The sequence below is a fragment of the Solenopsis invicta genome, chromosome 1 (assembly GCF_016802725.1).
Source record: "Solenopsis invicta isolate M01_SB chromosome 1, UNIL_Sinv_3.0, whole genome shotgun sequence".
NCBI lineage: Eukaryota > Metazoa > Arthropoda > Insecta > Hymenoptera > Formicidae > Solenopsis > Solenopsis invicta.
The window spans coordinates 13,525,752-13,552,174 of record NC_052664.1 but is presented as its reverse complement, the minus strand read 5'-3'; the positions used below and the strand labels follow the sequence as shown (position 1 = coordinate 13,552,174).

At 34.5% G+C, this 26,423-nt stretch overlaps 1 protein-coding gene across 1 annotated transcript in view; it reads right to left on the bottom strand.

Moving 5' to 3' along the window:
- Window positions 1–26,423, bottom strand: part of LOC105193397 (epidermal growth factor receptor) — a 62,370-nt gene that overhangs the window by 10,715 nt on the left and 25,232 nt on the right. Inside the window, 1 exon segment of the mRNA XM_026134936.2 lies at window positions 11,355–11,710. Coding sequence (XP_025990721.2) covers window positions 11,355–11,505 — 151 coding nt within the window. The 5' untranslated portion in view covers window positions 11,506–11,710.

The window sequence follows — 26,423 nt, the reverse complement described above, 5'->3', positions numbered from 1 at the left end:
CATTCAATTAATATATTAACTTACGGAGTTTATAACTTATTAATTATATTAATAATACTAAATATATTTTAAAATCTGTAGATTTTATATATGTATGTACTACATACATACGTATATAATTCACTCTAACTTTTTTAATAATTTAGAATAGATAATTTAATTATTTTGCATGTTACGTCATGTACTGCGAGACACTTCTAATAATAAAAAAATAATAGAATAGCAAAATAAATTATGTTTATTGTAAAGTGGCATACACTGCATTGTATGTTCAACTCGTGCGAGTTTGAATCGCCTGCAACCCTCGTTTGTTGATGCATACAACTTGCGCAGCGGATAACAATCTTGCTTGAGTGCTTTCCACCGTCGTTGGTCTGACAAAGATTTTGATATACGAGCGTCTTGTACTCGCAATTACACCAAGCTTTGTCTGTCTTTGGAATCACTTAACCGTAGATAAACGTGTATACATTGAAACATTTTATAGCATGTTGATGCTAATCAGCATATATTTGCTATTTATCTGAAACTCTTAGAAAAAAAAAACTGTTAAGTGTTTCAATAAACTGATTACTGTATCAGTAGCTGACGATATTTTCATCAGTTACTGATATCACTGTAATCAGTTTATTGAAATACTTTATCAATTCTTTTTTTTTTTTTAAGGAATGTCATGAATGTTATTCAAATATATTTATAACTATACATTTTTACTGAAATATTTTCTAATTTTATTTTATAATTGAATTTTTATGTAATATATAGTAAAAATTAAAATTAAATAGAAATATAAAAATAAAGTTATAATAATACAAAATGTACATTTGTATATATTATATGCATACATTTTTATCTTCCTATATTTTATATTTTATGTTTAATTAATTTTAGTTAACTTTGTTAAATTTTCAATTAATCGATAATTTTAAATAAGGTTAAAATCTCTATTATAAATAAAATTTGAATAGTATCTTTTTTTTTCATGATTAATCAATTTTAAAAGAGAGAATTTATATTAAATTTTTAAAAAATTATATACTTGCGTATTAATTTTAAAACAGAAAATTCATAATTATAAGAATATTTGCGAATAAAATTTATTATTTGATCGGTAAAAAGATACGTGTGCAGAGGAAAAAAAATCGATTTATCTCGCGTGAATCTCATAGCAGGCGTCGACTACCCTGAGATAAACATACATCTTTTTTCAGTGTCTTTGCTCGTTGAAGAGGAAGAAGTCACAGATATCGGGGTCACATCGTGGTTAATCTCAAGAAGTGTAATATGCGAGAAAACAAGAGTCATCGTATATTTAACTATAGCTCGGTATGCATCATGTTATCGCATGGTGTCAATTAATGAATTTTGATTTGTATCATAAATACGTATATATATTTTCATTTTTTTTATGATTCAATATCTAATTTATATCTTTTAAGATTTAAACTTATCCCTTATCTAATTTATCCCTTTAACTTTTCATGAAGTATGTACTAATGAAAAAAATTAAAAATGTACGTCTTTTGTAATCTATAATAGTTAATTTTAGTCATTTTTATACTAAGTTTGGATAATATTATTTAATGCATACATGTAACTGTATTTGTTTAACAATTTTGCACTGTTAAAAATCAACAGCAGAATTTAATGTAGTGTGACGGAAGCAAATTCCAAGCAGATATACTTTACAAACATTTAATTTAATATACACTTAATATAAATTTAATGTTGTCAAAAATACACTGAATTTCATGCACATACTTTTCAGTTATAGATACATATTAAATTTAATGTACATAAAATTTCACGTGTAACTTAAAAATATATTAAATTTTATTATTGTATTTTTAATAGTGTGTTCAAATATCTTAGAATAAACAATGTCAATTTCTTTAAAAATGACTCACAATTATTTCTTGAATTGCACTGAAAATTTTGTCGATGTTCACATAACAGTACCGTTATTTTTTGTATACTAATTTCTAAGCGTATGATAATTCGAGCAAGACTCGAATTTCGATTTTGAGATCCTAGAGAAGTTTTTTTTTTGAGATTTACTCGCGCGACCGCGATTGTCGATCGATGATCGCCTGGCCGATAACGCTTATACGTGGGTGTTTGCCTATATCATTCTTCTCAACGTCGTGCAATAATCTACCCGATCTGCGACGTAGATCCCGCGCGAATATCTGACCTCGGGCCGATATCATTTAACATCCCTGATCGAGCATCGTGTGGCACCAAGTGCCTCATCCTTTCGTAACGCGCACTAAATTACCTGTCCTTTTTAACGTCGTGCGTGTAACTTGAAATGCTTGATGGACGCCTCGCGGGCTAGATTCTTCAATTGTGGGAAAGATTATGCGTAAGATTGGAAAAGCGCGAGACTTTTTAAGAATAATTCAACTTGCTGCTATTAAAGCTATGGATTAAATTCAATGCAATCTCCATCAATTGCCGTTTAACACTTGTAAATAAATTAACTATGTGAAACATGCAGCAAGTTTTCCAAATCAGAAAATTTTATAGAATAAATTTTTTCAATTTATATATACTAATATTTATACATTTCAGAATTAAATTTTATAAGTAACATTTATATTGATGAATATTGATGAATCATAAGATTATAAGGACTATTTTATAAAAATAACACATTAACATGACAGTTATTTATTGTAAAAAAATAACTGGTTACCATTACTCGTTATTGATTCTAAAATGTAACGCGTAATGTTAATGGCATATAAAAAAAAAAAAACGTAAGTAGTTAGTAAGCAATAACATAAATAATAGCAAATCAAATATGTTGATTTTCTTATGGTTTACATCTTGCTGTTTAAATTTTTCTGTTCCTCTAGCCTTGACATTACCGTTATTTAGAAAGTTTTTACGAAATTTTAATGACTTATTTTGAGTGGCATCGAATTGTCTATGTCGTATTTGATTACATGAAATTTATAATGTTTTTTTATATTATTTATTTAACGATAAAATCATCGTTATTGCAAAAATGTAAAGACGTTACCATTATCATTACAGACAGAAAAGAGTAACAATCATTTCCGAAAACTAACGGTAATGGTAACGGCGTTACGAGTAATGCATTATAGTACTTTCCAACTCATAAATCATAGATTAGAAAGTTAAGAGATCAAGAATCTTATATTATTATCAATAACTGACAATAAAAGATATAAAATAAACTTCTTATTGTTATTTACATGGTTATAAAAGAGACTAAAAATGATTTCTCAATTAAAATATTCTTCACGATAGAAACGTGACAATGGGAAATTTTGACTCTATTGGCAGAAATTGGTTCATATCCTCGATATTATATAGACAATGTCTGTACTACACGCACATTCATCGTGTCGGATCGCGGAATGCAAGCGGTAAGTTTAAGTGACGGAGCAATTAAAGAGCAATTAAAGTCGCAACACATCAGTCGGAATGCCAAGTCCGTAAAACATGGAAAAGTTGTTCAAACAAAAAATTTAGTTTCTCACGATGATTCGCAATTAACTGTGACATAATCCAGTGCAAAGTCTTTTTAAAATCTGAATGTGAAGGACAAAATGCAAAGATATCAACTTTTTGCGTAATATACGAAGAGATAAATTTGCTTTCTGCGTTTATATGCATTTTGTAGCAATTGGATACATTGCCACGTGTCAACTTCTCTCCAGCTTGTTCGTCTTTCATAAGATTCTTTCCGATGCGATCAATGAAAAAGCCACCCACACGTCTTTCACCCTCATCGTCCACCTACATTTCTCTGTTAGACTTGTCAGTGCCTATGGGCGATTTGATGTTCGCCATCGATCAAGCAGTTGACTTGCAGCTAAAGAACCGTGTGTTTGACTGACTTTTCAATTGCTATATCTTTCATTTTATCGTTTAAAGAATTTTTCGTTTTTGGTATATAGTATGTAACATAAAACGGCGCAACTGTCAGAAAGATTCGGTTATAGATGGAAACATTTTATTCCACGACTTTTTTCGATCCTATATAAATAAGTTCGATCAATTTTCATTTCTATCATACACGTATTGTCACTATATCTAGATATAGTGACAATGTAAAATATAAGATAAGTAGATTATTAGCAAAGGCGTGCAAATAGTTTGAGTTTGAATCGAATAACAATGAATTTGATTCGAGTTTATTTTTGAATCTAAAAAATGTAAACTTGAAAATTTCGAATCATCATTGGATTGATTTCCAATTAATCGCTTATTTGATTGCTTCATTTATACTTCCTTTATACTTTATTTATAATTTTGTATTAGCGTATATCAATTTCTGTGCACAATCGTTTGTCAATTTCCAAAACTTTTCTACCTTTTCTAAATTTTATAAAATAATACTAACAAATTTATGTACATGATAGACACTCATCTTCATAAATTTGTTTCAATATTTCATAGGTATGCATCATAATTTTACAAAAATTAGAACAAAACTTGAAATTGTTCTATTATACGAGTATTTTTGTAATGCAGCAAGTACGCTAAGTACAATTACTTTGAATAGCATTATAATTTGTATGAATTTGAAGAGCTTCAATTCGAGATTAGATTAATGTAAACACTTGAAATTTAATTCAATTCAATTTTGAATCAAAGATTCAATTCAATCTCGTAAATGATTAATTTGCACATATCTAGTACATTAAGAAAAAAATTTGTGGAAAAAATGAAATATTTAGACAGTTAATTAATTAAATCAACTCAATGTTTAGTGGAACGTATCAGACTATATTTCAGTTTTTCAACCATTTTTTTTAGTTTACAGATATCGAAAATAAATACAGTAAGAATTGAGTGTAAATCAAGAGTTTTTGAAATATTAGTCACAAAAATCGTAAATCTGAGAAATTCCTTATCGAATGCAATAATTTCAATACTTAATTCGAACTTGTATATACAATCTGTCCAATAATAGCGTGATTGGCTTTTATAACTATATTTAATATAACATTATCAATTATTTTTCAGAACAGAAAAAATGTATACTACGTAATCATATCAATAATGCATTTTGTTTTATATATATTTAAGATACAAATTAGATATATTCTCTGCATCGTCACATCGAGCATCTCACCGATATCACACTCTCATTCCAAATAATGACGCCGCAATGTCATACACAAAATCCAAGACAGTACTCTTCGTCGTCGCATTTTCGCGTGTCATCACGTCAATCGACAACTGCAACCTTAAGTCTCTCTGATTCGGCATACAATGTGCAGCTTAAGAAAAAACGTTGACAGCTCCATTTGTGCGGTATTCAGATATCTCACCTCGATCATACCGACGGCGTCCATTGTCGTCGCATTCGCGATCAAGCGCGTCATCGTGTATCCAAAACTCTTGATTAACCTTCGATAGAGTGCATTCATATCACGTACGATACGAGTTCGGCCCGGTCACGTTGGTGAAACGAATGCGAGGCCGTTAAGTCGACGAGTACGCACCTGTGAGGCCACCTGTTACCCGGTTTCACCTCAGGATTGTCGCACGAGCCCGCAAAATGCCCGCCAGGCAGATTGCGAGAGACGCCGAGCAAAAATGATTAATAAGAATCGGTTCATCTGTTATACTGCGTCTGCAATCTCTCTCTGGAATGTTGCTTCAATTGAATCGCAATCGCAGAGCCGCGCGCTTGTACAATAGCCACGTGTTCATTGCTTATTCTAATCCAATCAACTGTTTTGATAGGTTTAAAATATGTGCTAATAATAATGAGGTCTCGAAAAAGGAATTCATATAGAGCAAATATTCAGTATGTATCTTGTATAATATTTGTGAAAATGCTAAAAAAGGAATGTTTAATATTAAGATATCAAAATGTTTTACTTCTATTTTTGTTTTTTAAATATTTATATTGTTTAATACTTACAAATGTTTTAATTTCAAACGGTGTTTAGATTTAAAACACTAAAACATTTAAGGCTGAAATCTTTAACAGCTTAATAGCTTTAAACGTTTTACATCTAAACGTTGTTTAAAACTAAAACATTTTTAAGAATTTAAAAAATAGACAGAAATAAGGCATTTTAATATCTTAAAATTAAATATTTCTTTTTGACCGTAAGAAATAGAATATTTCACAGAAGGATTATATGTATCTATTTCTGACTATAAATTATTAATGCCTTAGATATATTTTATTAATTATAAAATAGCGACTATTTACGTCAAATTTCCTTTTTCAAACAAACGCGTTATTTATGCTAAATCAATCATTATCGTTTAGAGCGTTTAGGCGCATAAATTATTATAAATTATTATTGAACTCCTGTGCGCATTTTTTCATTTATTTTCTCACGATGCAAACTGTTAGGCAGAGGAGAGTCTCCGAATAAAGACATTCTTTAAAAGCAAGCAGTTCTCTTTTCGCTACAAACTATAAATAATATTAATTGGTAACCTTTACTTACATCTAAAGTCGTTTAAAACTGTGAAGATTGCAAGAAAAATTACGTCCTATCAAATTTTAGGCGGAAATATAAATGGGATTTAATTAAGTATCATATAAAAAAGGAAATAAAAAATGTATAAAAAGAATATAAATCAAATAAATGGTCAAATATCCAACATACATCAATAATTTTGGAAGGCTATACCGAAAGGGATTTGTTCAGTAGGAGATAAACACGTGGTGGCATTTCGATTCTGGTTGGATCCAATGACGCAATTACCGAGTACATAAATAAATTCACCGAGCATATTGAGCGGTTATATTTCATTGGCGGGCAAAAAATGCGAACGTCCCTCGGAAATCTGACGTCTCAATCCGTCTCTGGGATCTCGTCGATATTCCAAGCGGTCAATTAAGGCATGCCTTCCAGATGTCCCTGTCTGGTCCTTGCGCGCACAAATACGTCGTCGTCGTTGATACGTCGTCGTCGTCGACGATAAGTCGAACGAGAAAACGGTATTACGCACCGCGCGGTATCTCGTTTCTGCTTCGATGAATGCTTTCTCAGGCTTATGCTTCGATAATCTCTCTTCCTGCTCTGTGACCATCTCGTTACTTGCCTCTTATTGCCGCTGGATACACTGGATGATACAATCTGCCGAAGGATCTGACTAAGGTGAAGAAACCTGATAGAAGCAATGGAAGAGAAAACGGAATTTCCTAGCCACCCAAGAAGAAACATCGTAATAATTAAGACGATCGATCAAAAGGACGATACCGATGCCCACCGGTATCAAAGAGTCTGGCCAAAGGGATAAAAATTCTTCGAGATTTGAAGATTAGGTCGATACGCAAAGGTGAATGAAGTAGGACACTGTTATTTCATGGCCAGAGGATATAATAAAACTTCTCGTTGCTCGTTGATTATTCTTGAAACTGAAGATATAAATATAAAGGACTTGGGGCAATAATTGACTACGTTGCATGATCAAGAACCTTGTCGATCTTTTGACGCATGTTTATTTACGAATTCGATTACGGTGTTAATTAAATGTTCTTTCACTTAAAAAATAAGCATTGACTTTAAGAACTACAAAATATACTAAATTTAATTAATAATAAACGTAAAGATGGGAAAAGTCAATATCGGTCTGCAGCGGATCTTAATAGACGATGCCTATACTGATGGTACATAAATATACTCAATAAAAAAAGTGATAAAAAAGTTGAATTAAATTAGTGATTTTTGTACTAAATAAACACTTATTTACATTTAGTAATTATTTCATTGCAATTATTTAAACAAATATTTATTAAAATTTAGTAACTTTTTTCAGGATAATAATAATTTTTGTTTGAACTTTTTATGTAAACTGCGCTCCATCTTATTCATCGATCTTGAAATGCAGTCCTTAATTAAAGCCAGAATACACAAAATTACAATTTAAATTGTTTAGCAAATTTTTAACAATACCAAATTTTAAGTACATATAAGAATCTTGAAACACTGTAAAGAATTTGTTGAAAGATTTATTGAAGAATATTTCTTGATTATTTATTGAAAAAAAATATCATCTCACTTATAAGATTCGAACTGAGATCTCCTACATTCTGTGTGAACATGTGATGATATTTATCTAATTCATGTTTATAACTTTTGTTATTATTCTTTACTAACTTAACATATTTAGTAAAATGCAATAATATAAAAGCTTTTAAAAATCACGAAACATTTCAACGTAGAATAATTCTTTGAATATTAATTATTTTAATTTTATTTATTCCGTTTTATGATAACACATTTCAGAGAAAAGGAGCTTTTAATATTAAAAATTTAAAGCATCCTTTGAAATATAATTCTGATGGTTATTGAACTAAATAAAATAATGTAAATAGTATAAAATACATCTAGTAATCGCAAATTTCAAATAATACAAGTCACGCCGAGTGATTATCGAGGTCTGGCGGAAATTGATGAGCTCTGTAATGAGTGTCAGAAAAGTCAGTCTTGCGCGAAAGTCGGCATGATCAAAGTCGAAACACGTCATAAGATGAATTCTGAAATTGCTGTGTCAAGGGGACAATTGATTTTTCAGAGGAATTCGATTTTTTAGTAGACGTCTCCCCGACATCTCCCTTTATTCTCTTGCGTAAATAATATCCTTGCGTCTTTACGCGGCGGATTATCAGAGCTGCACTCGCCTCTTAATAGACGCTTTATTTCGAAACGCGATATACCTTAAAAGCCGAGAGCGATAAAGACGGTCGATTAATTTACTGCGGCTCCATAATCCCTTCAAGGTAAATCCTTCTCTCTCACCAATCTGTGTGTCGTTTCTCTTTTTCTCTTTCTTCTTCTCGATTTGTTGTTCATCTGTTTTCTCCCACTCTTTCTATCTCTTTCTTCCAACGAAATAGAGGCTGAGAGCGTAACATAGCAGAGGTTTTATTCCTGCTTAATGGATAGAAAGAGATCGACTCAGGGCTTATCACTTTAATGGAAACCTTTATGGAGGCCACTTTAGGCGGTATCTCCTGGCGGTGTCCGCAACGAATTCTGGGTGGCAGTCCAAACGCGCTGGACAAACTGCACTTTTCAGCTGCATAATGCGCAGCCTCCACGCTCCGGTTATTGTGCTAATGGAAAGACATTCTAACAATCTTCCCGCTGATCATACCAATTCGTTTCAGAGCGCTACTCGAATGGCGTCCTAAAAGCCGCCCGTAAAAGTTGCGTACTTTTCGAAGAATTTGCTGCAAGATTTGATTTCATCATGCCACTAAACATTTACGTAAAGATTGTTGGTAATAGTGTTATGGGAAAGTATTCGGATGGATCTACTGAATATACGTGGTGTTCTAGTCTTCGCGAGATGTTCCTTAATGGCAGATTCCTGAGATCATTCCGACGAAAATCCTAATATCAAGATGTCGAAGCTACAGTAGTTTTTAAATGAGAAGGGTTTAAAGTTGGCAAATAAAACTGTACAAAATTCCGTTCAGGAATGGCACATTGCACAGTAGTGAAGGTGTTCCTAAATATTTTTTATAATGATTTTGTATGTCTCTTTACGATCCCATACCTAAGTGCGCGAATTTCGGACAGTTTGATTTGCCAATTTTTAATCCTTCTCGTTTGTAAACTATTGTAGCCTCGACATTTTGATACTAGAATTTTCGTCTCAAAATGATCTCAAGTATCTGCTATTAATGCTGGGTGTCACGCGAAGTCAATATATACAGGACACCCTGTATATATTTTCGATAAAATTTGAAACGTTTTCGAACAGATTATAAATTATACCTTTCAAATGATTCGTATTTATTGTTCATTGACCAATAAAACATTACTGAAGAAAATGACGATTGGTTCCAAAAGTGTCTGCATTTTCATAAAGTATGTAATAAATCAAAAATATAGGGTGAAGTCGGTGTCGTTCCGCTCTTTAGCGATTCCAACAAAATCTAACAAAAGAAATTCTGTGCTTGGAATAAGCACCTGCCTGTGTTTACGATGCTAATAAAGCAGCTGTTTGTTGCGTTCAAAAAATTAAAGTACGAAAAATTATATTATGTTTTCACAATTTATGTTTATTATTGATAACTATTATTATTTAAGTTATTACATCTATATAATTTTTAAATAATGCAAGTGAATATTTGATGAAATATATTAACTAGATCTTTAAAAGATATGTATTGTCTTTTAATATTCATTTGATCGTTTTATTAATTATTTACAAATCGATAAGATATTAAAAGCATGTAATTGTGTTTGTGTAAAACACTATTATAATTTTAAAATATATAATTTATGTTGACACCTAATAAATCTCACGGAATGTCGAGGAATCAGCTGCAGACCGCACCGCAACTTCCGTGAACCGCGCATGTGGTCCATTCGAACCGCACGTCGAGACAGTTGATAACAGATATGTACCAATGCGATAATAAACGTGACTGTCTTGCGGCGGTCATCAACACCGATGTAAACGTCGCACTTTATATGGGTCACACTCTTGCGGACCACGTGCCCAAGAGCGCGTATACACTATACTCCCAATCAATTACTCGCAGATGCACTTACACGGTCATGCGCGACGCTAGACGCCCTCGATCAGGGACGAATAGTAAAAGGTAATATTTTCATAAGCGTGAGTTTCGTCATTCCCTCCTTTTCCACCTTCTTCCTCAAATAGGAGAGGAAACGGTACTTTTCAGGTACTACGAGTAAAAGGGACTCTCGGCCACGCGACGCCCACGCCGAACCAGTCTGGCGCACCGCTTCGCTTTCTACTTTTCTAGACGGCCCCGATGATCTACGACCAAGGGTTCTCCGTTAAGAAGAACGGAGTACGTTTATGCCGGTTAAAAAGCTGACTCGCAGCAACGATACGTGCTCTTATGCGCTAATAAATTATGTTACTCCCCCAATGCTAGATACACTGATGCTCGCAAGATTGCTGTCTCTTTTATTATGCTCATGTTCCAGTGAGACTTGTCACTTCAAACATGAACATTTTATACGTTATGAAAAAAAGAGAAAGTAAATAATTATATAATAAATAAGTATAATACTTATAATAATACCTATGATTTAGTATTTAAACTAATAATTGTAACAATTGTAAATGTGGAACAAATATATGTCGTAATTTTCAATGATAAGATCAATAGTCGTTATAAAACTGACGATGAGAACGATTAAAAAATGTATGACTGTTATGTTTAATCGTATTCAAATATTTTATAATGTACTAGCTTTTATCGTTGAAAAATATTGCCCTATTATATTTATTCCAATTTTATGTATGAAAGCAAAAGATTACGATTTATATTCAGTATCGAAAATGATTTTCAAATCGATCGTAATTCCGCTTTCGCAACTTCTCCGAATGGAAGAAGTAGCTATAAAACTCACCTTTCGCTTTGACGAATTCAGTTGAATTGACATCTGTAGAACTCGGTTGAATTAACGCATCGCAGCTACCGGCGACGATTAATAGAAAGAATGTGATGCCGAGGAAGTTGCAGGTCAACAGCGCTCGTGGCCCGTATCGGTGGTTGAACATGATGAGCTTTCATGCCCTTCACGAACCCGTAGGCTTTGTCAAGGTGACCTGAGTGAAGATTCCCTCTTCTGCTTCGTGGGCTCGTTGATTGTCACGAATAGGGAGAAGATCGGAGGAACTTCGGAGAACTGTTTCCGCCGCTGCCATCGCTCTCCCTTCTTCACCGTGCAAGTCACATGTCCGGTATTAAAGTTGTCATGAGTGTCTGAAATGAGAAAAGTGGCAATCAGTGGAAAAGTAGCGCATGATGCTAAGAGCAACGCGTTTGCTCACTGTGCGTTTGATAAAGGCAACTCTCTAATCTTCTAGCAAATTTCTTATGCTTGGTCTCTTTTTACATTAAAAAAAAAGAAGAAATAGTGCCGCGAGCTTTATTTACCAATGTTTTCTTCACTTCCTTTTCTTACCATATAACGATAAAAAAAAAGTTTTCAATTTAACTACTTTTTTCAATTTGATTAAATTTCTTTGGTTCAAGTATTTTTTCTACATTTAACTTAAATATATAAACTTGAACTAAAAAAATTTAATCAACTTAAATACGTAAAATACTCGAACTTCAATTCAAGTTCAAGTGAAATTCAAGTATGTGATACATAAAACAGTGAAATTGATAAAATACTTGAAATTTAACTGAAGTTGAAGTATTTTACGTATTGCTAAATATATAAACACTTGAACTAAAGAAAGTGTAATCAGGTTGAAAAATTTAGTTGAGTTGACAACTTTTTTCTCAGTATAGCTGTACTCTCATGAGCCTTACTGCCATACGTTGTATATTTTAGACAGAAAGAAATGTTTCAAGTGCCTGAGGTGACAAAGATTTAAACAGTCACATGTGAAATTAAATGCTCGTTGAAAATGCGATTACACTTTTTTATATGAATATTAAGCGAGATGAGACACAGAAGACAATCAGTATAAATCATCCCGCGTTGAAATCTCTGTTATTTTCATTAGCACATCTGAAGTGTGTTTCGCGAGTTACGCGTGTAAATCAATAACTATCAACCACTAAAATGAGTTACGCCGATTGGTGTGCTCGTAGCACGTGTTTCTAAAGTACCCTCACAACGATATTTATATGCGCCTGAATAATGCTATGTATGCATCCTCTATCACGTAATATGCATTGCATGTCGTACATTGCGCTTTGATGAATAACGTGAAAGAATCGTAAACGTGTCCGCGCCTCGGACAAACTATTAATTAAGTCAATTTGCTTTAAGTATAATTCCAGTTAATTAGGTGGTAAACTTGTACCGCTTCATTTTTAGACAATAAACATTTATGTTAATCATAGCTGACGATATCAAATATTAGTTCTGCAAAAATTATCTGCTTCTATAATTAATTAAAATTATTAATTTAATTTATTTCGTATGAACAAAAGGTTAAAAATGTTCTTTGAAATTAAACGTTTAATCCCATGTTTTTATCACGTATCCCGGTTCTCATTAATTTAATCAGTATTGGAATCAAATTGTCCTTTTTATAGTCGATCTCCATCCCTTAATTTCAAAAAAGCGTGTAGCTATGAAAAAAAATATTCACTCGTTTTCTAGACCGGTAGTGTTGTGTCATCGCTCGTTTATGGACTACCTTCGACAGAGTGTATCGCACTAGAAGATGGCAAGGGAAAAATAAGAAGAACGAAGAAGAGAAAGACGAGGGGATGAAAGCGAAGAAAGAAGGGGCAAAGATCGAAAAAGAGAGGAAGACAATGCAGCTAACAGCAGGTGTCTGCTCGCCTGTTCGTTCCTCTTTTTTCCTCTCGTCTCCGTTCCCTCCTTTTCGTCGCGATCTCATCCAGAGAGATCATCCCGGCACTCACACACACACACACACATGCGCACACACATACATATACTTGGTTCCCTCTTTGTTCTTTCGCACTCCCCGTGGAGTGGCGAACACGAGTTGCCTTATTCGGATGCGACAAGCAAAGATCAACTTAAACAAATGACGTTGAACCGCGCGCGCGGCGGCAATTTGACTGCGGATGTCTCGTTAAGGTCGCCTCTTCAGATCGTCCCTGTTAATTACGATACTGGATCGATACCCGACGACCACGAGCCATCGGTGACGAGAGGCACTCGATCGTGTCGCCTCGTTGTAGCGTTATGTGCTTCTCTCCGCCCTGCGCGGCGCGATTCTCCTCGGTCGTCGCGGTACCACGCTGTCTGCCAACGAGAAAGACGTGGGAGACCTCAGAGTGTTGCTCGGATAACAGCGATCGTAACACATCGCGTGTGCAAGTCCACGCATTTCCGCAAACCGATACGAACCGAAACCCGTAGGAGAACAGAGGAAATCGACTTAATATACTAACATACCTCCAGTCTAACAATAACACGCATAAAAATTTCCCGTTACTTTAATGAACATTCGGTACTTAAAACTTTCTTTACTTCGTACAGAATAATAAACATGTTTCTGATATGTTACATTTGTAAATCACAAAGGGTTGCGTAGCGCTGACTTCGTCAGAAATGTGGAGACGTACGGATTACGAGACTGCGAACCGGTTCTAGACGTACCGTTCGAATGGCGGAATTAACCCGAACTCAAAAGACTGGGGCGCCGTCGACAACATCGCTTAATTGCACGACCAGGACTTGCAAATTTTTATCGTGTTCGTCTCAGAGAACTTTAATCCTATCTTTATAACTGTTTCTGATCGCGCGACTGTGACGCAAAACACAACGCGTAGTATAAATAAATTTTAAATCTTTTTATTATCCTGCAATTTTATAAGTCCGTATAGGGTGTGGAGAATCAAGTAAGCTTAAACTTAACGCACGTACTTTCATAATAAGAAAGATTAATAGAATAACTCTTTCGCATAGAAAGTACATTCTGTTATTCCCGTAACCATTGTCGAAGTAGTGATTGTTCAATATATAGTATTATAATAGAGGTTGATTATTTACGTACTCGCTGCATAACATAAGAAAGATAATTTCAAAGAACTAACGAGAAAATAATGACGGACATTTTCTTGTACTAGACAAAATCTAACGAATCTCCGTAACTTGAATAATAAGAACTCATTAATGCTTTCGCATTGCGGAGGAAAAAGAAGCATTTCTCTTTCTCAATTTGCGACAGGTCTTGCGACTCGCGACGCTTCAGTGCTGAAATTTCACCGTGATTAAGAAAGTTACGAAATATAATAATTTACAATAGCGATAAGAAACAAAACGAAATTAGATTCGGTTACTAACAAAACTATCCAATCCGTTACATTAAGCATTAACGCAGCTTTTTGCAACGTATCGCTTCTATGAGATTCTAAAAATTATTTCTAATTAATTTTTTAATAAGTACTTACTGTGTTTTTAATAAATGCGCGTTGATGCAAAATAATTCTTTTAGTACAATATATCATGTGTACTTTCGGTGTCGCTCATTCACAACTTTTATTTTTAACTTAATATGTTTAAACTATTTCATGTGAATATAATGTATGCATTTAAGTATGATATAAATGATAACAGAAATGTCATACATTTTCTCTATGTTTCCATTTACTTTCTCTTATTTCTTTAGTTCTCAGTTACGTAAGTACGCAATTTTCATTTAATGCCTAGATATTATTTTATGTGTTACGCACAGCGTATATTACTCCTCATATCGTGTGTGTATATTTTTTGTTTTCTACATGTAATATAAGGTTTGTTACTGAGAATTTTGCTTCGTAATTATTAGCTTGCACTACACAGGCAGCAGCACACAAAAATATAATTATTATTTAGAGTTTTATTATGTTGAACTCTCAGATCAAACTACGATTTAGCGAACTGTATCAACGAAGACTTTCTTGCGTTTCTCGTTTCTCATGGGCGAGACGCATTTGTCACTGTTGCACCAAACAAATCAGTACGCTCTCTTCGATACTTCTCAGTGACTAATCGCTGATCGTCTGAGGCGTGTCCGCCCCAGGCCTCGTTAACTTTTCTCAACGTGTACCTGCGTAATCTACCCTTTCCTCATACTTGATCCGATAAGAAGCAAACGTCGAAGACGCCCTGCGAAAACGACGCCGGTCTCGACGACGCCGTGCACTCTCGCGTTTGTTGTTTGCAAACTGGCATATGCACCGATCGCACGGGCTTTTTATCAATGTCTACAAGGGGAGATTAAGAGGCGTGGTTCTCCGTGTAGAGTTCCAAGACATGTTCCAAGTGAGAACCGCTGTTAGGAGTATGGGAGAAACGGCGTGGCAAAAGAAATCTTTCGTTGAGATCGTTAAGTTCAAACGGTTTAAACAGACCGAATCAGATTTTTAACTTATTCTCTTATTTGAAAAATTCAAGACTTGGTATTCCGCAAATTGCATATAAAAGTTTCGGATTCTATTCGGCTTATCTTCATTAACCTTTGAAAATTAGCAAATATTACTTTTATTTAAATTTTCATTCAAGAACTCACAAATTTATGCATCCTTAGATCGCATGTAAGTATAAATTTAGGAATTTCTAGTGCCTTTAAAATTTGTAAAAGATACAAAAAAATTTAGGTTTTTTTTAATGATATATCTCTATACGCTGTTCTTTGTACGTTTTATAGTAATTTATTAGCATTTTAATGATGTGGTATCTAATATTAATGACATAAGCAATAATAAAGTATCATCGACAATATAAACAAAGGCATTTAAAAGATAAGAATTCAGGATAAAGGCCCTTTGATCAGAAAGAAGTTTGGAATTTTTCTTTGCCAGAAAGAGAGAGAGAGAGAGAGAGAGAAAGAGATTCCTCTTTCGAGGAGCGATCAATGCAGAGCATCATGCCTGGCGAGGAGTTCGAGAAACAATAAGAGAAAAAGATTTTGCCATGCGACGACATCGATCGTATATATCGTCGCGAGGACCTACGTTTCTCGTCCTTCGTCTTTTCGATCCTCATTCCCTCTGTCTCCTCGCACGGTCGGACTCGGGCACAAAAGCGGCGCCCTTTGAGGGAGGGTCCGAAACAAAAAAAGAGCCGGTGAACACGGCATGCAACCGTGTTAACTGCGCTGCTTATGCATTCATATCCTTGTTTCGCGACAACCTGCTGATTGTTTCCACAAAACGCGACAACCCCCTTGTAGCCGTGTGTCCGGGCCGGTTTTTCGGTGGATTGTGAGGGAGACGCGGCCGTAGGTGCCGCTAAGGACGCGCGAGCCCGCCAGCAAAAAGGATCAATTTGTATGCGGGTGAACGCTCCCCATTTCTGTCGCCGTTCTTAACAGTGCCGGCCGTGTAACGTTTGCACGACAATGGTGACGGCGAGATATAAGGGTGCTCAAGAAATGCGCGTGTGTACCGGAAGACAAACAATTGAAGAGTCTGGGGCAACAATGTGCTAATCCACACGAAGTAGAGAGAAAGAAAGGCTAATAAGGTTCTAACATTTTGTCTGCAGATCCTGACGATGGTTTCACTCAAAGGCGATTGCATTTTTTTAGAGACAGATTAAAATGAATGAAGAGTGATGTAGATGATGGGAGTATTACATATTAGAGAAAAATGATTTAGTAAATATTTTAATAAAGATTTAGGATTTGAACAGTTTATCAGAAGAATAACGAAAATACAAATACAGTGACATAATAAATTATTATTTATCCGTATATGACATTTTTATGTAACATTTACCAATTTATCTTCGTCAATAAATTGAAATTTTGTTTAGAAACAAGAAAAAATGCATGAAACCCTAAAATATAATATAGTTCGCTATTTTTCATACAAATCTCACAAGTGCGTGATCTGTCCTGCTTCTGATCTTCTCTCACAGTCGACAAAAATCAACGTTTCCTCAAGGTGCGCACACCTCGCAAAGTCTCGTTATCGGCGACATGTAAAACTCCGATTAAGAGACACGATAAGGGGAATTATGTTCTTTTCAGCGCCTGAAATGTGAGGAGTGTGCGAAAGACGTATGTGATGATACAAAATATTAAGATGTTACACAAAAAAGTATAAGTAAAATCAAACTAATGAAAATAGAAACCAAAATAATTAGACAAATATTAGTGACAACAAAATTTAAATACGCAAAAGATAAAAACGTGCAATTAATCGTAAAAATTTAACTTGGATTTGCATTTATACGTGTGTGTGTTTGTACTAACCAGAAATTAGTTAAATTAAAAATATATCTTGTTAATCTTGATAAAACAAAGTTAACATGAAAGAATACCTCATCAATCAATCTTGTAGCAACGTTAATTGACCGAACAACAGGGACGATTTAAAGCGGAAGAAAAAATCAAGGAGACACGGGTGGAATGAGAGAAATAAAGAAACAGGAATAGGTAACAACTGAGATAACGAAAGAGAATAAGCCCAAATAACGGTAACGTTGAACGTGAACGTAATTCGAAACGTGTTTGAAATTCTCATTGGCTGAATTAAGTTATGGCGCATTTTATTACACAATACTGCAAAAATATTAAGATTTGATTTAGAATCTTGTATATAGTCGCCTGTTGGCCGACAAAACAACTTTTAGTTAATTGACTAAATAAACTGTCGATTTCATTGCTGGTTTACTTTCTCACTAGAGTGGACAGCATACTCGACATTTTATTTTATGTAGCCTTCACAGTAAAGCCAATTGAACGATTAAAAGCCGTAAAGCCAGTTTTATCTAACGAATGAGCGAGCATGATGCAAACCAAAATTGTTATTTGAGGTGTATATTTTTAAAAAAAGAAGACAAAAGTCTGTAAAACTATCGATTTGAAATAAATCAATAGTACAATAAAGCCATAGAGTTGCATTCTCCTAGGGTGATACATGCGAGGATAAATTGATCGAACCGCTGTGTAGCGTGTCATAAAAATTCATAATGTTGATGAAGAGAGAGCAGCCTAAAGAAACGTGGCAAGCAGGCGAGTAAAACGGAGAGAAATAGTGGCAACTAGTTGCTCCCTGTAGACGCTCGCGGCTTCCTATTGATAAATTTGCACAAGTCACGTCTGCGATTCGTTAATAACGTTCGTGACTTCGTGATGGGGGCTTCCACGAGTTCATTGCTTGAAGAAGAGATATCGTGAACACGACGAATAGCGAGCCAGAGAACGCGCCACGAAATCCAGGATCGCCGCTCACGATCGTCTCGCTTGCAAGGATCCAGCCTGAGTTTTGAGTCACGGATAACTTCTACCGGGTCGACCTCCACGCTTCGTGCATCTTCGCAACGTGACTGTTTGACTACGTTCACGTGAAAAGTTGCCTTGCACGTGCATATGCCTAAGAGAATCTTGAGCGAGTTTGCACGGACTGAGAGAAGAAAGTATGTAAAAGTATAATATATCATAAAAAATATCTATATCATTAATATGGCTGTACTATCATCAATAGATTCTAACTATTCCAAGAATAACGTTATAAATATACTATAAATAATATATAATATATAACATATAATATATAATATATAATATATAACAATATTAGTATTATTAAATATTTAAATCATGAAAATGTAATACAAAATGATTTATAAAAACTAATTAAGTACTTTTTTAAATTAAAATTTTTTACTTATTTTTTTTATACAATTTGTAATTATTTAATTTCGAATAATACTAAATCGTGTTTGAGTTACAAAATTGTTACAATATGTATTCGGCGCTGAATTATGAATAATAATAAAAAATTTTGCATCATTATACAAATTTTTATCTTTCAACTTCTTCCGAGAAAATTTTTTGTTTCTTCTTATCATTTTTCAAAGTGTACTACTTCTTCGAAGGTATATCTGCGTGACGAATCATGTAGGTATTATTTTCCGAACCGTTTTCTAATCGAGAACAAATTGCTGGTGGCGATATGAGAAGCTGAGCGACTCTACGGTGGACATTCTCGAGGTTTTGTCGAGAGATAATCAATAATGGTCGCCTCTATCCTGTAGGTAAGATTACACTGCAGGACTAATCAATGCTTCCACTCGCCGCGAGTACGCCGACCGATCCTCGGCGGATCGCAAATTGACGGTTCCGTCAAGGAATCGAGCGAGCGAGCGACAAGCAAGACTCGTGGATCGCAATCGCTGAAGAGCGACCGCGAATAAGGCAACTAATACTTGAAGAGGATAAACCGTCGAAGAGCGGCACTGAAGCGGAGATTGCAAAGATAAACGAGTCCACCGTGGCATTGTGCCGCCCCGAGGCCCCCGTGTTAAAGTCACGCCGGAATCTTATCCTCGAGATCTATTCTCGCCGAGCGACATACGCCACTTTGAAAGCGTCGGTACCACTTTTGAGGGACCGCGGCGGGAAGGCGCCGGTAATGGTCTACAGAAACGTGACACACATGGAAAATTTCAGATTAAAAGTGTTGACGCAAGCTTGGAATTCGTTTGTTTGAAATCGAAATATTGTAGAATATAACATATATAAATTTTACATTTTGATGAACTTTTAATAAAATTATCAGAAAATAATAAAATAAATATTATTGACACATAATTTTATTTAAAAAGAAACCAATTGAAGTAGTCTCTAAACTACGTGATTCGTTTGTCTCGTATGACAATTCCGTGACAGGATTTTTAAACCCATCATGTTTCTTGGCACATAGTAAATAATTTTGTCAGGAATCGCTTAGCTAATTGTCTTTATGTGCTTCCAAATCAAATAAGTGTTTTTAATGCACAATTTTGTACGATTTGCGTGTCTCTCATTAAGATTGTAAAATGAATCATTTAAAACACATTCGTGGTATAAGCGTTCGTGCTTCATCTAGTAAGTTTATTAAAATAATTTATTCACAAATGTTTCTCTAAAAATATTGTTTTTTTTCTCATATATTTATATCCCACAAATGCCATTTATCACAAGTTTCGTAATAAATATTACATAAACATAATATCCTATATAAACAGTTTCGCACGCGAATCTGTAACCACGTCAATGTTGTCTTACTAGTTCTTTTATTAAAGATATTTCCACATAAATTGTAAATTAAACAAGTAACGCAAACTTATACAAATTTATTATTATTATTGTTGTATAGATGCTGCTTTGCCATCGCATTATGGACAGCATGCTGATGTACATTTTGAAAATCACCATTTAAAATCTTATTGTCAGTTACTGCAATTAGATTCATCCGTAGTAAAGAAATGTCATGGCGTTGATGCCAAATATTTGGGAGAATTTCGTCAAGACAGTCTACGACTCGTTTCCAAAGAGAGCAAAATGATTTGCAAGCAACGTTGTAAATCCAAGTCTAGCGTAACTTTGTTAAAGAAGAAATCATCGATGCATAAGAAATCGCCATTGGAGAATATAACAAAAGGAGTCTGTCATTATTCTACGTGTCAGAATGCCAAATTTAATAGCAACAGAATAAACAAATCACTCGTGCGTCAAAGCGATGCGATAATAAATTGCGTGAACAACATAAATCGTCATAGTAGTTTTATATCTGTTGAAAAACGTCCCCGATCGTATGCAGAAATGATATCTGATTACAGCGAATCCCTATATAAGGAATCCGCTGTAGGCGCACGAAATGATAGTTTCCATTTCAACAATGCAATACGCAAGAGTCCGTTCAGCACTTTCTCGACTTCAACTCCGACAAAGAAAATTGTAAACGTTGCTGAATACAGCGATCTTTCAACTGAAAGACAGAAGAACGATTTTTCTCTTCCCGTTAAGTCGTTCGAGCTTTGCAATCGACATAATAACGTAAACACTGTTGAATGTTGCGATTTTCAACACGGTACGTGCACGATAGAAACAACGAATAAGAATATTAATCGGAGCAACGTTATTGCAAACGACTCGAGGAGCGACGATCAATCTTATGCGAAATTAATTGCTCATTGCAGTAATTCCATGTATAATGGTACTGTTACAAGTGTTTTGAACGATAATTTAATATTAAAAGAGAATGTGTTGGCAAGTTCTTTTCAATCTGTCGCCCCTCCGAGAAAAACCAGTGATATATATACGCAAGAAACATCGCAGAAGATAACTCCTACTGTTAGTGCAATGCCATTTGAGAAAAATATCAAAGAACAAGTGATTAATTTAAAGGAAAACGACTGGTTAAGAGAAATGGAAAGCGTGATAAGTGACATGAAGAGAGTGACCGAAAGAAAAAATGCAAGAGTCGTTGACATTCTTAAGGTGAAACAAAGTGATGTTCTGCAACTATTGGATACATGTAGCAATTCTATGGACAGGGATCACGGACTCACGGAACTTATCAAATGTAACAAACGAAAGGAGAAGGATACAGCAATGAAGAAGTTGAGCTGTCAATCAGACAAGATCGATAGAATGGAAAAACGCAAGAAGGATCTTGAGTTGCAAAAGCACAATTATTCTCATTCGAGTAGTAAGACTTCAAATCTGCCACAATATTTCGGTAATGCAGAGGAAAGTTCAACGGTAAGGAAAAATTCTACGCATGTATCAACTAAAGATAATACTGGTATACTGAAGCAGCCGCAGGTCAAATTGCACATGGTGCCTTCTGAAAAAGAGTCCGTTGTATCCATCAACGTGGACCAAGCGTCGATTGGATCATCAGACCCTCTAAATTCAGCCTCCAAACATCTCTCTGTCGTCGTGCAATCTGACCGAAAGGAAGACTTAATGGACAACCAATGGAATTCTCCAACGCTTCAACGCACAACACAAAGTGCATTGCAGCGTAGTGATTTCGGTCCAATGCGTATTTCGATTAGTGAAGACTCTGCGCCGGTTAAACAGATTGAGTTTTCAATCAACGGCAAACCGGTTTCGGAACTGAAGAGCATCACTGCGCGAACGGAAAGACTAGACGTTGTGAGTTCCGTGGACAAAATCGAGATCAGGATACCGTTTGCCAAGGACGACTCGAACACGCTGGACAAAAGCAAAGAGGACACGTCGAAAGGAATCAACTCGAATATAGGACAAGTATTGAACGTGCAAATATCTGCTAATTTTCAGAATGAACTTACGAAAAGTAATAGCGCAAAGAAACCATCAAAACCAATGCAACATCAATACGATATAGTGTCAAATTCATCACCATCCATACCTAAGACTTCTTATTTGTTTAACAATTTCTCAAAAACTCATGAGGGAACTCTTAGCAGCATTAACATGCAGCAATATAACGATAAAATTGAGTCTTCTAAACGGTTGGATAAGTTTGACGATAGTAAAAAGAATATTAACGAATACAAAACTGCAGGAGATGTTAATTTTAATCAACATAAAACGACGACGTCAACCAAAGAAGTAAACAATGCTGAAGTTGGAAGCCTGAATATGAAAAAAACGAATATTACAGGACTTCCGGAAGCGAATACGTATGAAAAAGATAAATCTTCTGACAATCGTGTTCCCTCAAAAACAATTCCTTGGTGGTCCTCTTCGGATTCTTTCAACAAGATAAGAAAGAAGCAAGATGATCATAAACCGATTACACCGCCATCAAATCGAAACGAACAAAAAACAATTTCATATCTAAATCAAAGTCATGTCACCGAATCTTTCCTGTCGAAGTCGAAAGAAACATCAAATTCGAAGACGAAGAAAACTCAAACGATGGAAAACCCAAACGATCCAACTGTTAATACAAGTGATTCTAACAATATGATTTCTAATTCTATAAAACCATGTGAAGAATCTAAGTCAACTCTTCATTACGCATGTTTATTTAGATTAAAACCAACTCAAGACTATCACACTATCATCCCTGAAATTGTAAAGAACGGTTTGAAAGCTGAAGATAACCAGGAGTTAACTGCGAAGAAAAATTTCAATAAAATTTCTGGAAGTAAACAAACGGAATCAATTACCTTATCTAGACCTGATTCAATGAATATGAAAGACAAGCGTGATATAAGCATAAAAGAAAAGACATGTGTGTTGCAAAAAAAAATTAAAACACCAAGTAGTGCGCAGAATTTACCAAAAGATCAAGAGAAGAAAAACAATTATTTGTTCAAACAGACAAGATCAATTGATAATGTATCTGAAAATATAAGGTCTAAAATAAAAGATATTTTGGATGCTATAAAACCGATTGAAAGAAAAGAAGATGACACTTTGGTCGATGGTAACGCAAAAAAAGAGATGACATCAAGAAAATCAACAGTAAGATTAAATAATGGAGTAAAAGAAGTTCGAGGTCCATCTCCGGTAATAACAAAAGATTTCATGGCAAATTCATCTGTGACGGAAATAATATCAAAGAAGATTGACAAAACAACGTTAACAAAGCAAACAGATTCCACCAATACACAAGAATTAAAAACGAAGATGAGAGAAGAAGAAAAGATAAAAGAGAATTTGAAGTCATTATTGGAGGCTAACAAAAGTGGACATAATTCTTTATTAAATACAAGGACTTTTTCGGAAATGATACAAAAATCAGAAAAATCAGGAATATCAGGAAAGACGCCATTAGAAGAATCAAAACAAAATAAACCAAATATTTTAACAAGCACGAAGAATATTCCAGAATCGGTTCAAGAATCCGAAAAATTAAAAATTTCAACATCGTCGAAGTTGACTAATCTATCCCAAAAATCTCCGGATGTGACAATGATAAATAAATCGCTTTTGGAAACCATAAAACCAACACAATCAAAATCCAAAAATATAAATACAAGCAAAATGACCGATATAAATAAGATGTGCTCTTCGCAAACAATATCTAATTTAACTTCAAGAATACAGGATCGCGCGGTATTTAAAAATCTAATAAATAAAAATATAGGAGAGATGTCTATTACTCAATCTGTGAAAACGAAAACGACTAATATGGGAGATGTAATACCTAAGATCGTAACTCAAAATCCCAAGAGCAAGGATCCTTTATCGAAGGATTATGAAGAAAGTTATTTCAATAGATCAGGATCGAGCAAAGGATCAGCTGGCACTTCACGGAAGCCAAATAATTCGATTGGTTTTAAGTCGGCTGATTCAAGGACAAAATCCAGGATAATGGTAAACAACAATTGCACTTGTAATAAAAAATTGTTTATGGAATCATTTTATTCAAATTTCAATAGGGAAAATGATATTGTATCAAACTCGCAATCAGCCGTATTTAAAGTTCAACGAAATTTGAATAATACGTTAAAATATCCTGCGCAAGCTGTAATCGCAAGTGATGAACCGTACATTAATATGGACAGACCAGAGAAAAGTATACTATATTCCTCATGGTTACAACGATCTGAAAACAATATCAAGACAAACGAGGAATTATTTTAATCGTTTACTTTGCTAAAAGAAATTTTGCGTACAGTCTTGTTAAAATACATACATATTATGTTAAATTATCTATGTGTACTTAATATTATTTGTTAATACGTTGTATTATTAATGTTTAAAAAATCACTTGAATAAGTAATATTCCTCATAAAATTGTTAAATGTATTATAATAAAAAGTTTTGTCAAAAAGACACGTACATGTTTTATCTGATATTATCTGATATTATCTGATATTATACGTACACGTATTATCTGATGTCGTAATTGAATTCTTTGACTCTCTAGAGACCGGAACGAGGGCTTGATGGTAAAATTTCGATGGGGCTTTCAAAAGACGATCATTTCTCGGATGGTCTGTGTCGGAGGGACTCATCAAAAAAATGATGGATTATATATACATATATTGGGTAATTAAAATTTTCATTAAAGTCGCTGGCGGCATCTTGAAACGCGCCGTGGACAATAGGCTCGAAACGAAGTCGCGGACCGTAAGGGTATAATGGTGGAGAAGGGAAGGTCGAAAGCACGAATAGAGCAAATTGGCTTTGAGTGCTAGCTGAAGAAAAAAGAAACTTGCATATCAAACTCTTATTTAAAGTCGAGATATTTCAAAATTTTCTCATGTCTGCTCGCCATTTGCATCAATCTCATTACTAATCATAAAATTTAGTAAGAATTTGATGTCAAAATTAAAATTCTGTGATATTCTAATTTTTAATTTCTAAATATTTCCATCGGTGCAAAGATTTATTAAATGCAATTAATATTAAGATTTCATTATATTTGTAAAAATTAATCATCATAATTTTTCACTTTCTTTATAATCTAAATATTAAAATTAAAACTAAATTAAATGTTATATAGTAAATATACTTTTGGTAGAATAACAGAGAACGTGTTTTCTCGTTATTATCACAACGTGATAACTTGGCTTTTCACGTAATCACGTAACTCGCTAGTTACGTGGTTACGTGAACTATTCGGAGGTACATTTTTTCAGCGGAGTATCGTTTTTCTTCAACGTTCTAGCAACGATCGAAGCAGCACGTATGCACGAACTCGATCCTTCGGGTCATGCTATCGGTGCGGCACGATACCCGTCATTATGCCAATTCGCGACGGGCACCAATTTGGGGCCTCCGACGTGAGGGCCTTCGACTCGTCGAAGATGGTGCCCCATCATCGAAGGGCACCATGGTTCGTGCCACGTCCCGCGCGCGCGAATGAGAAACCCATCATTACACACGCGTTTCACCGCGAGCATAGCCCTGTTCTGGCAGCTCGCTAGTCATTCGAAGTAATGCATCCTGATTGTCAGGGTCAAGCGGGGCTTTATCGACAGCTGCACATCAAGTATATTTTGTTCGTATAGTTCTACTGCACTTGGTTGTTCACGTGATGTTGTTCCTCTTCAATAATCCTTTGATTATTAATGGCTTGTTATATTAACACAATATCATAATTAACAATTTTGCTTCTTCATTATTATAAATAAGACCACGATAACGAAAAATGAATTGCTAGACATAAAATACTATTTATAAATAATGAAGTATTTCTAATTTAATAAGATTCAAAATGTACGAGTATATCATATATAAAATAAATTAATACTCTTATATTTGAACGGCTCGCTAATTAATTTTTTGTTACAGCAATTTGTATTTGGTTCAAGAAATAAAATAATTGG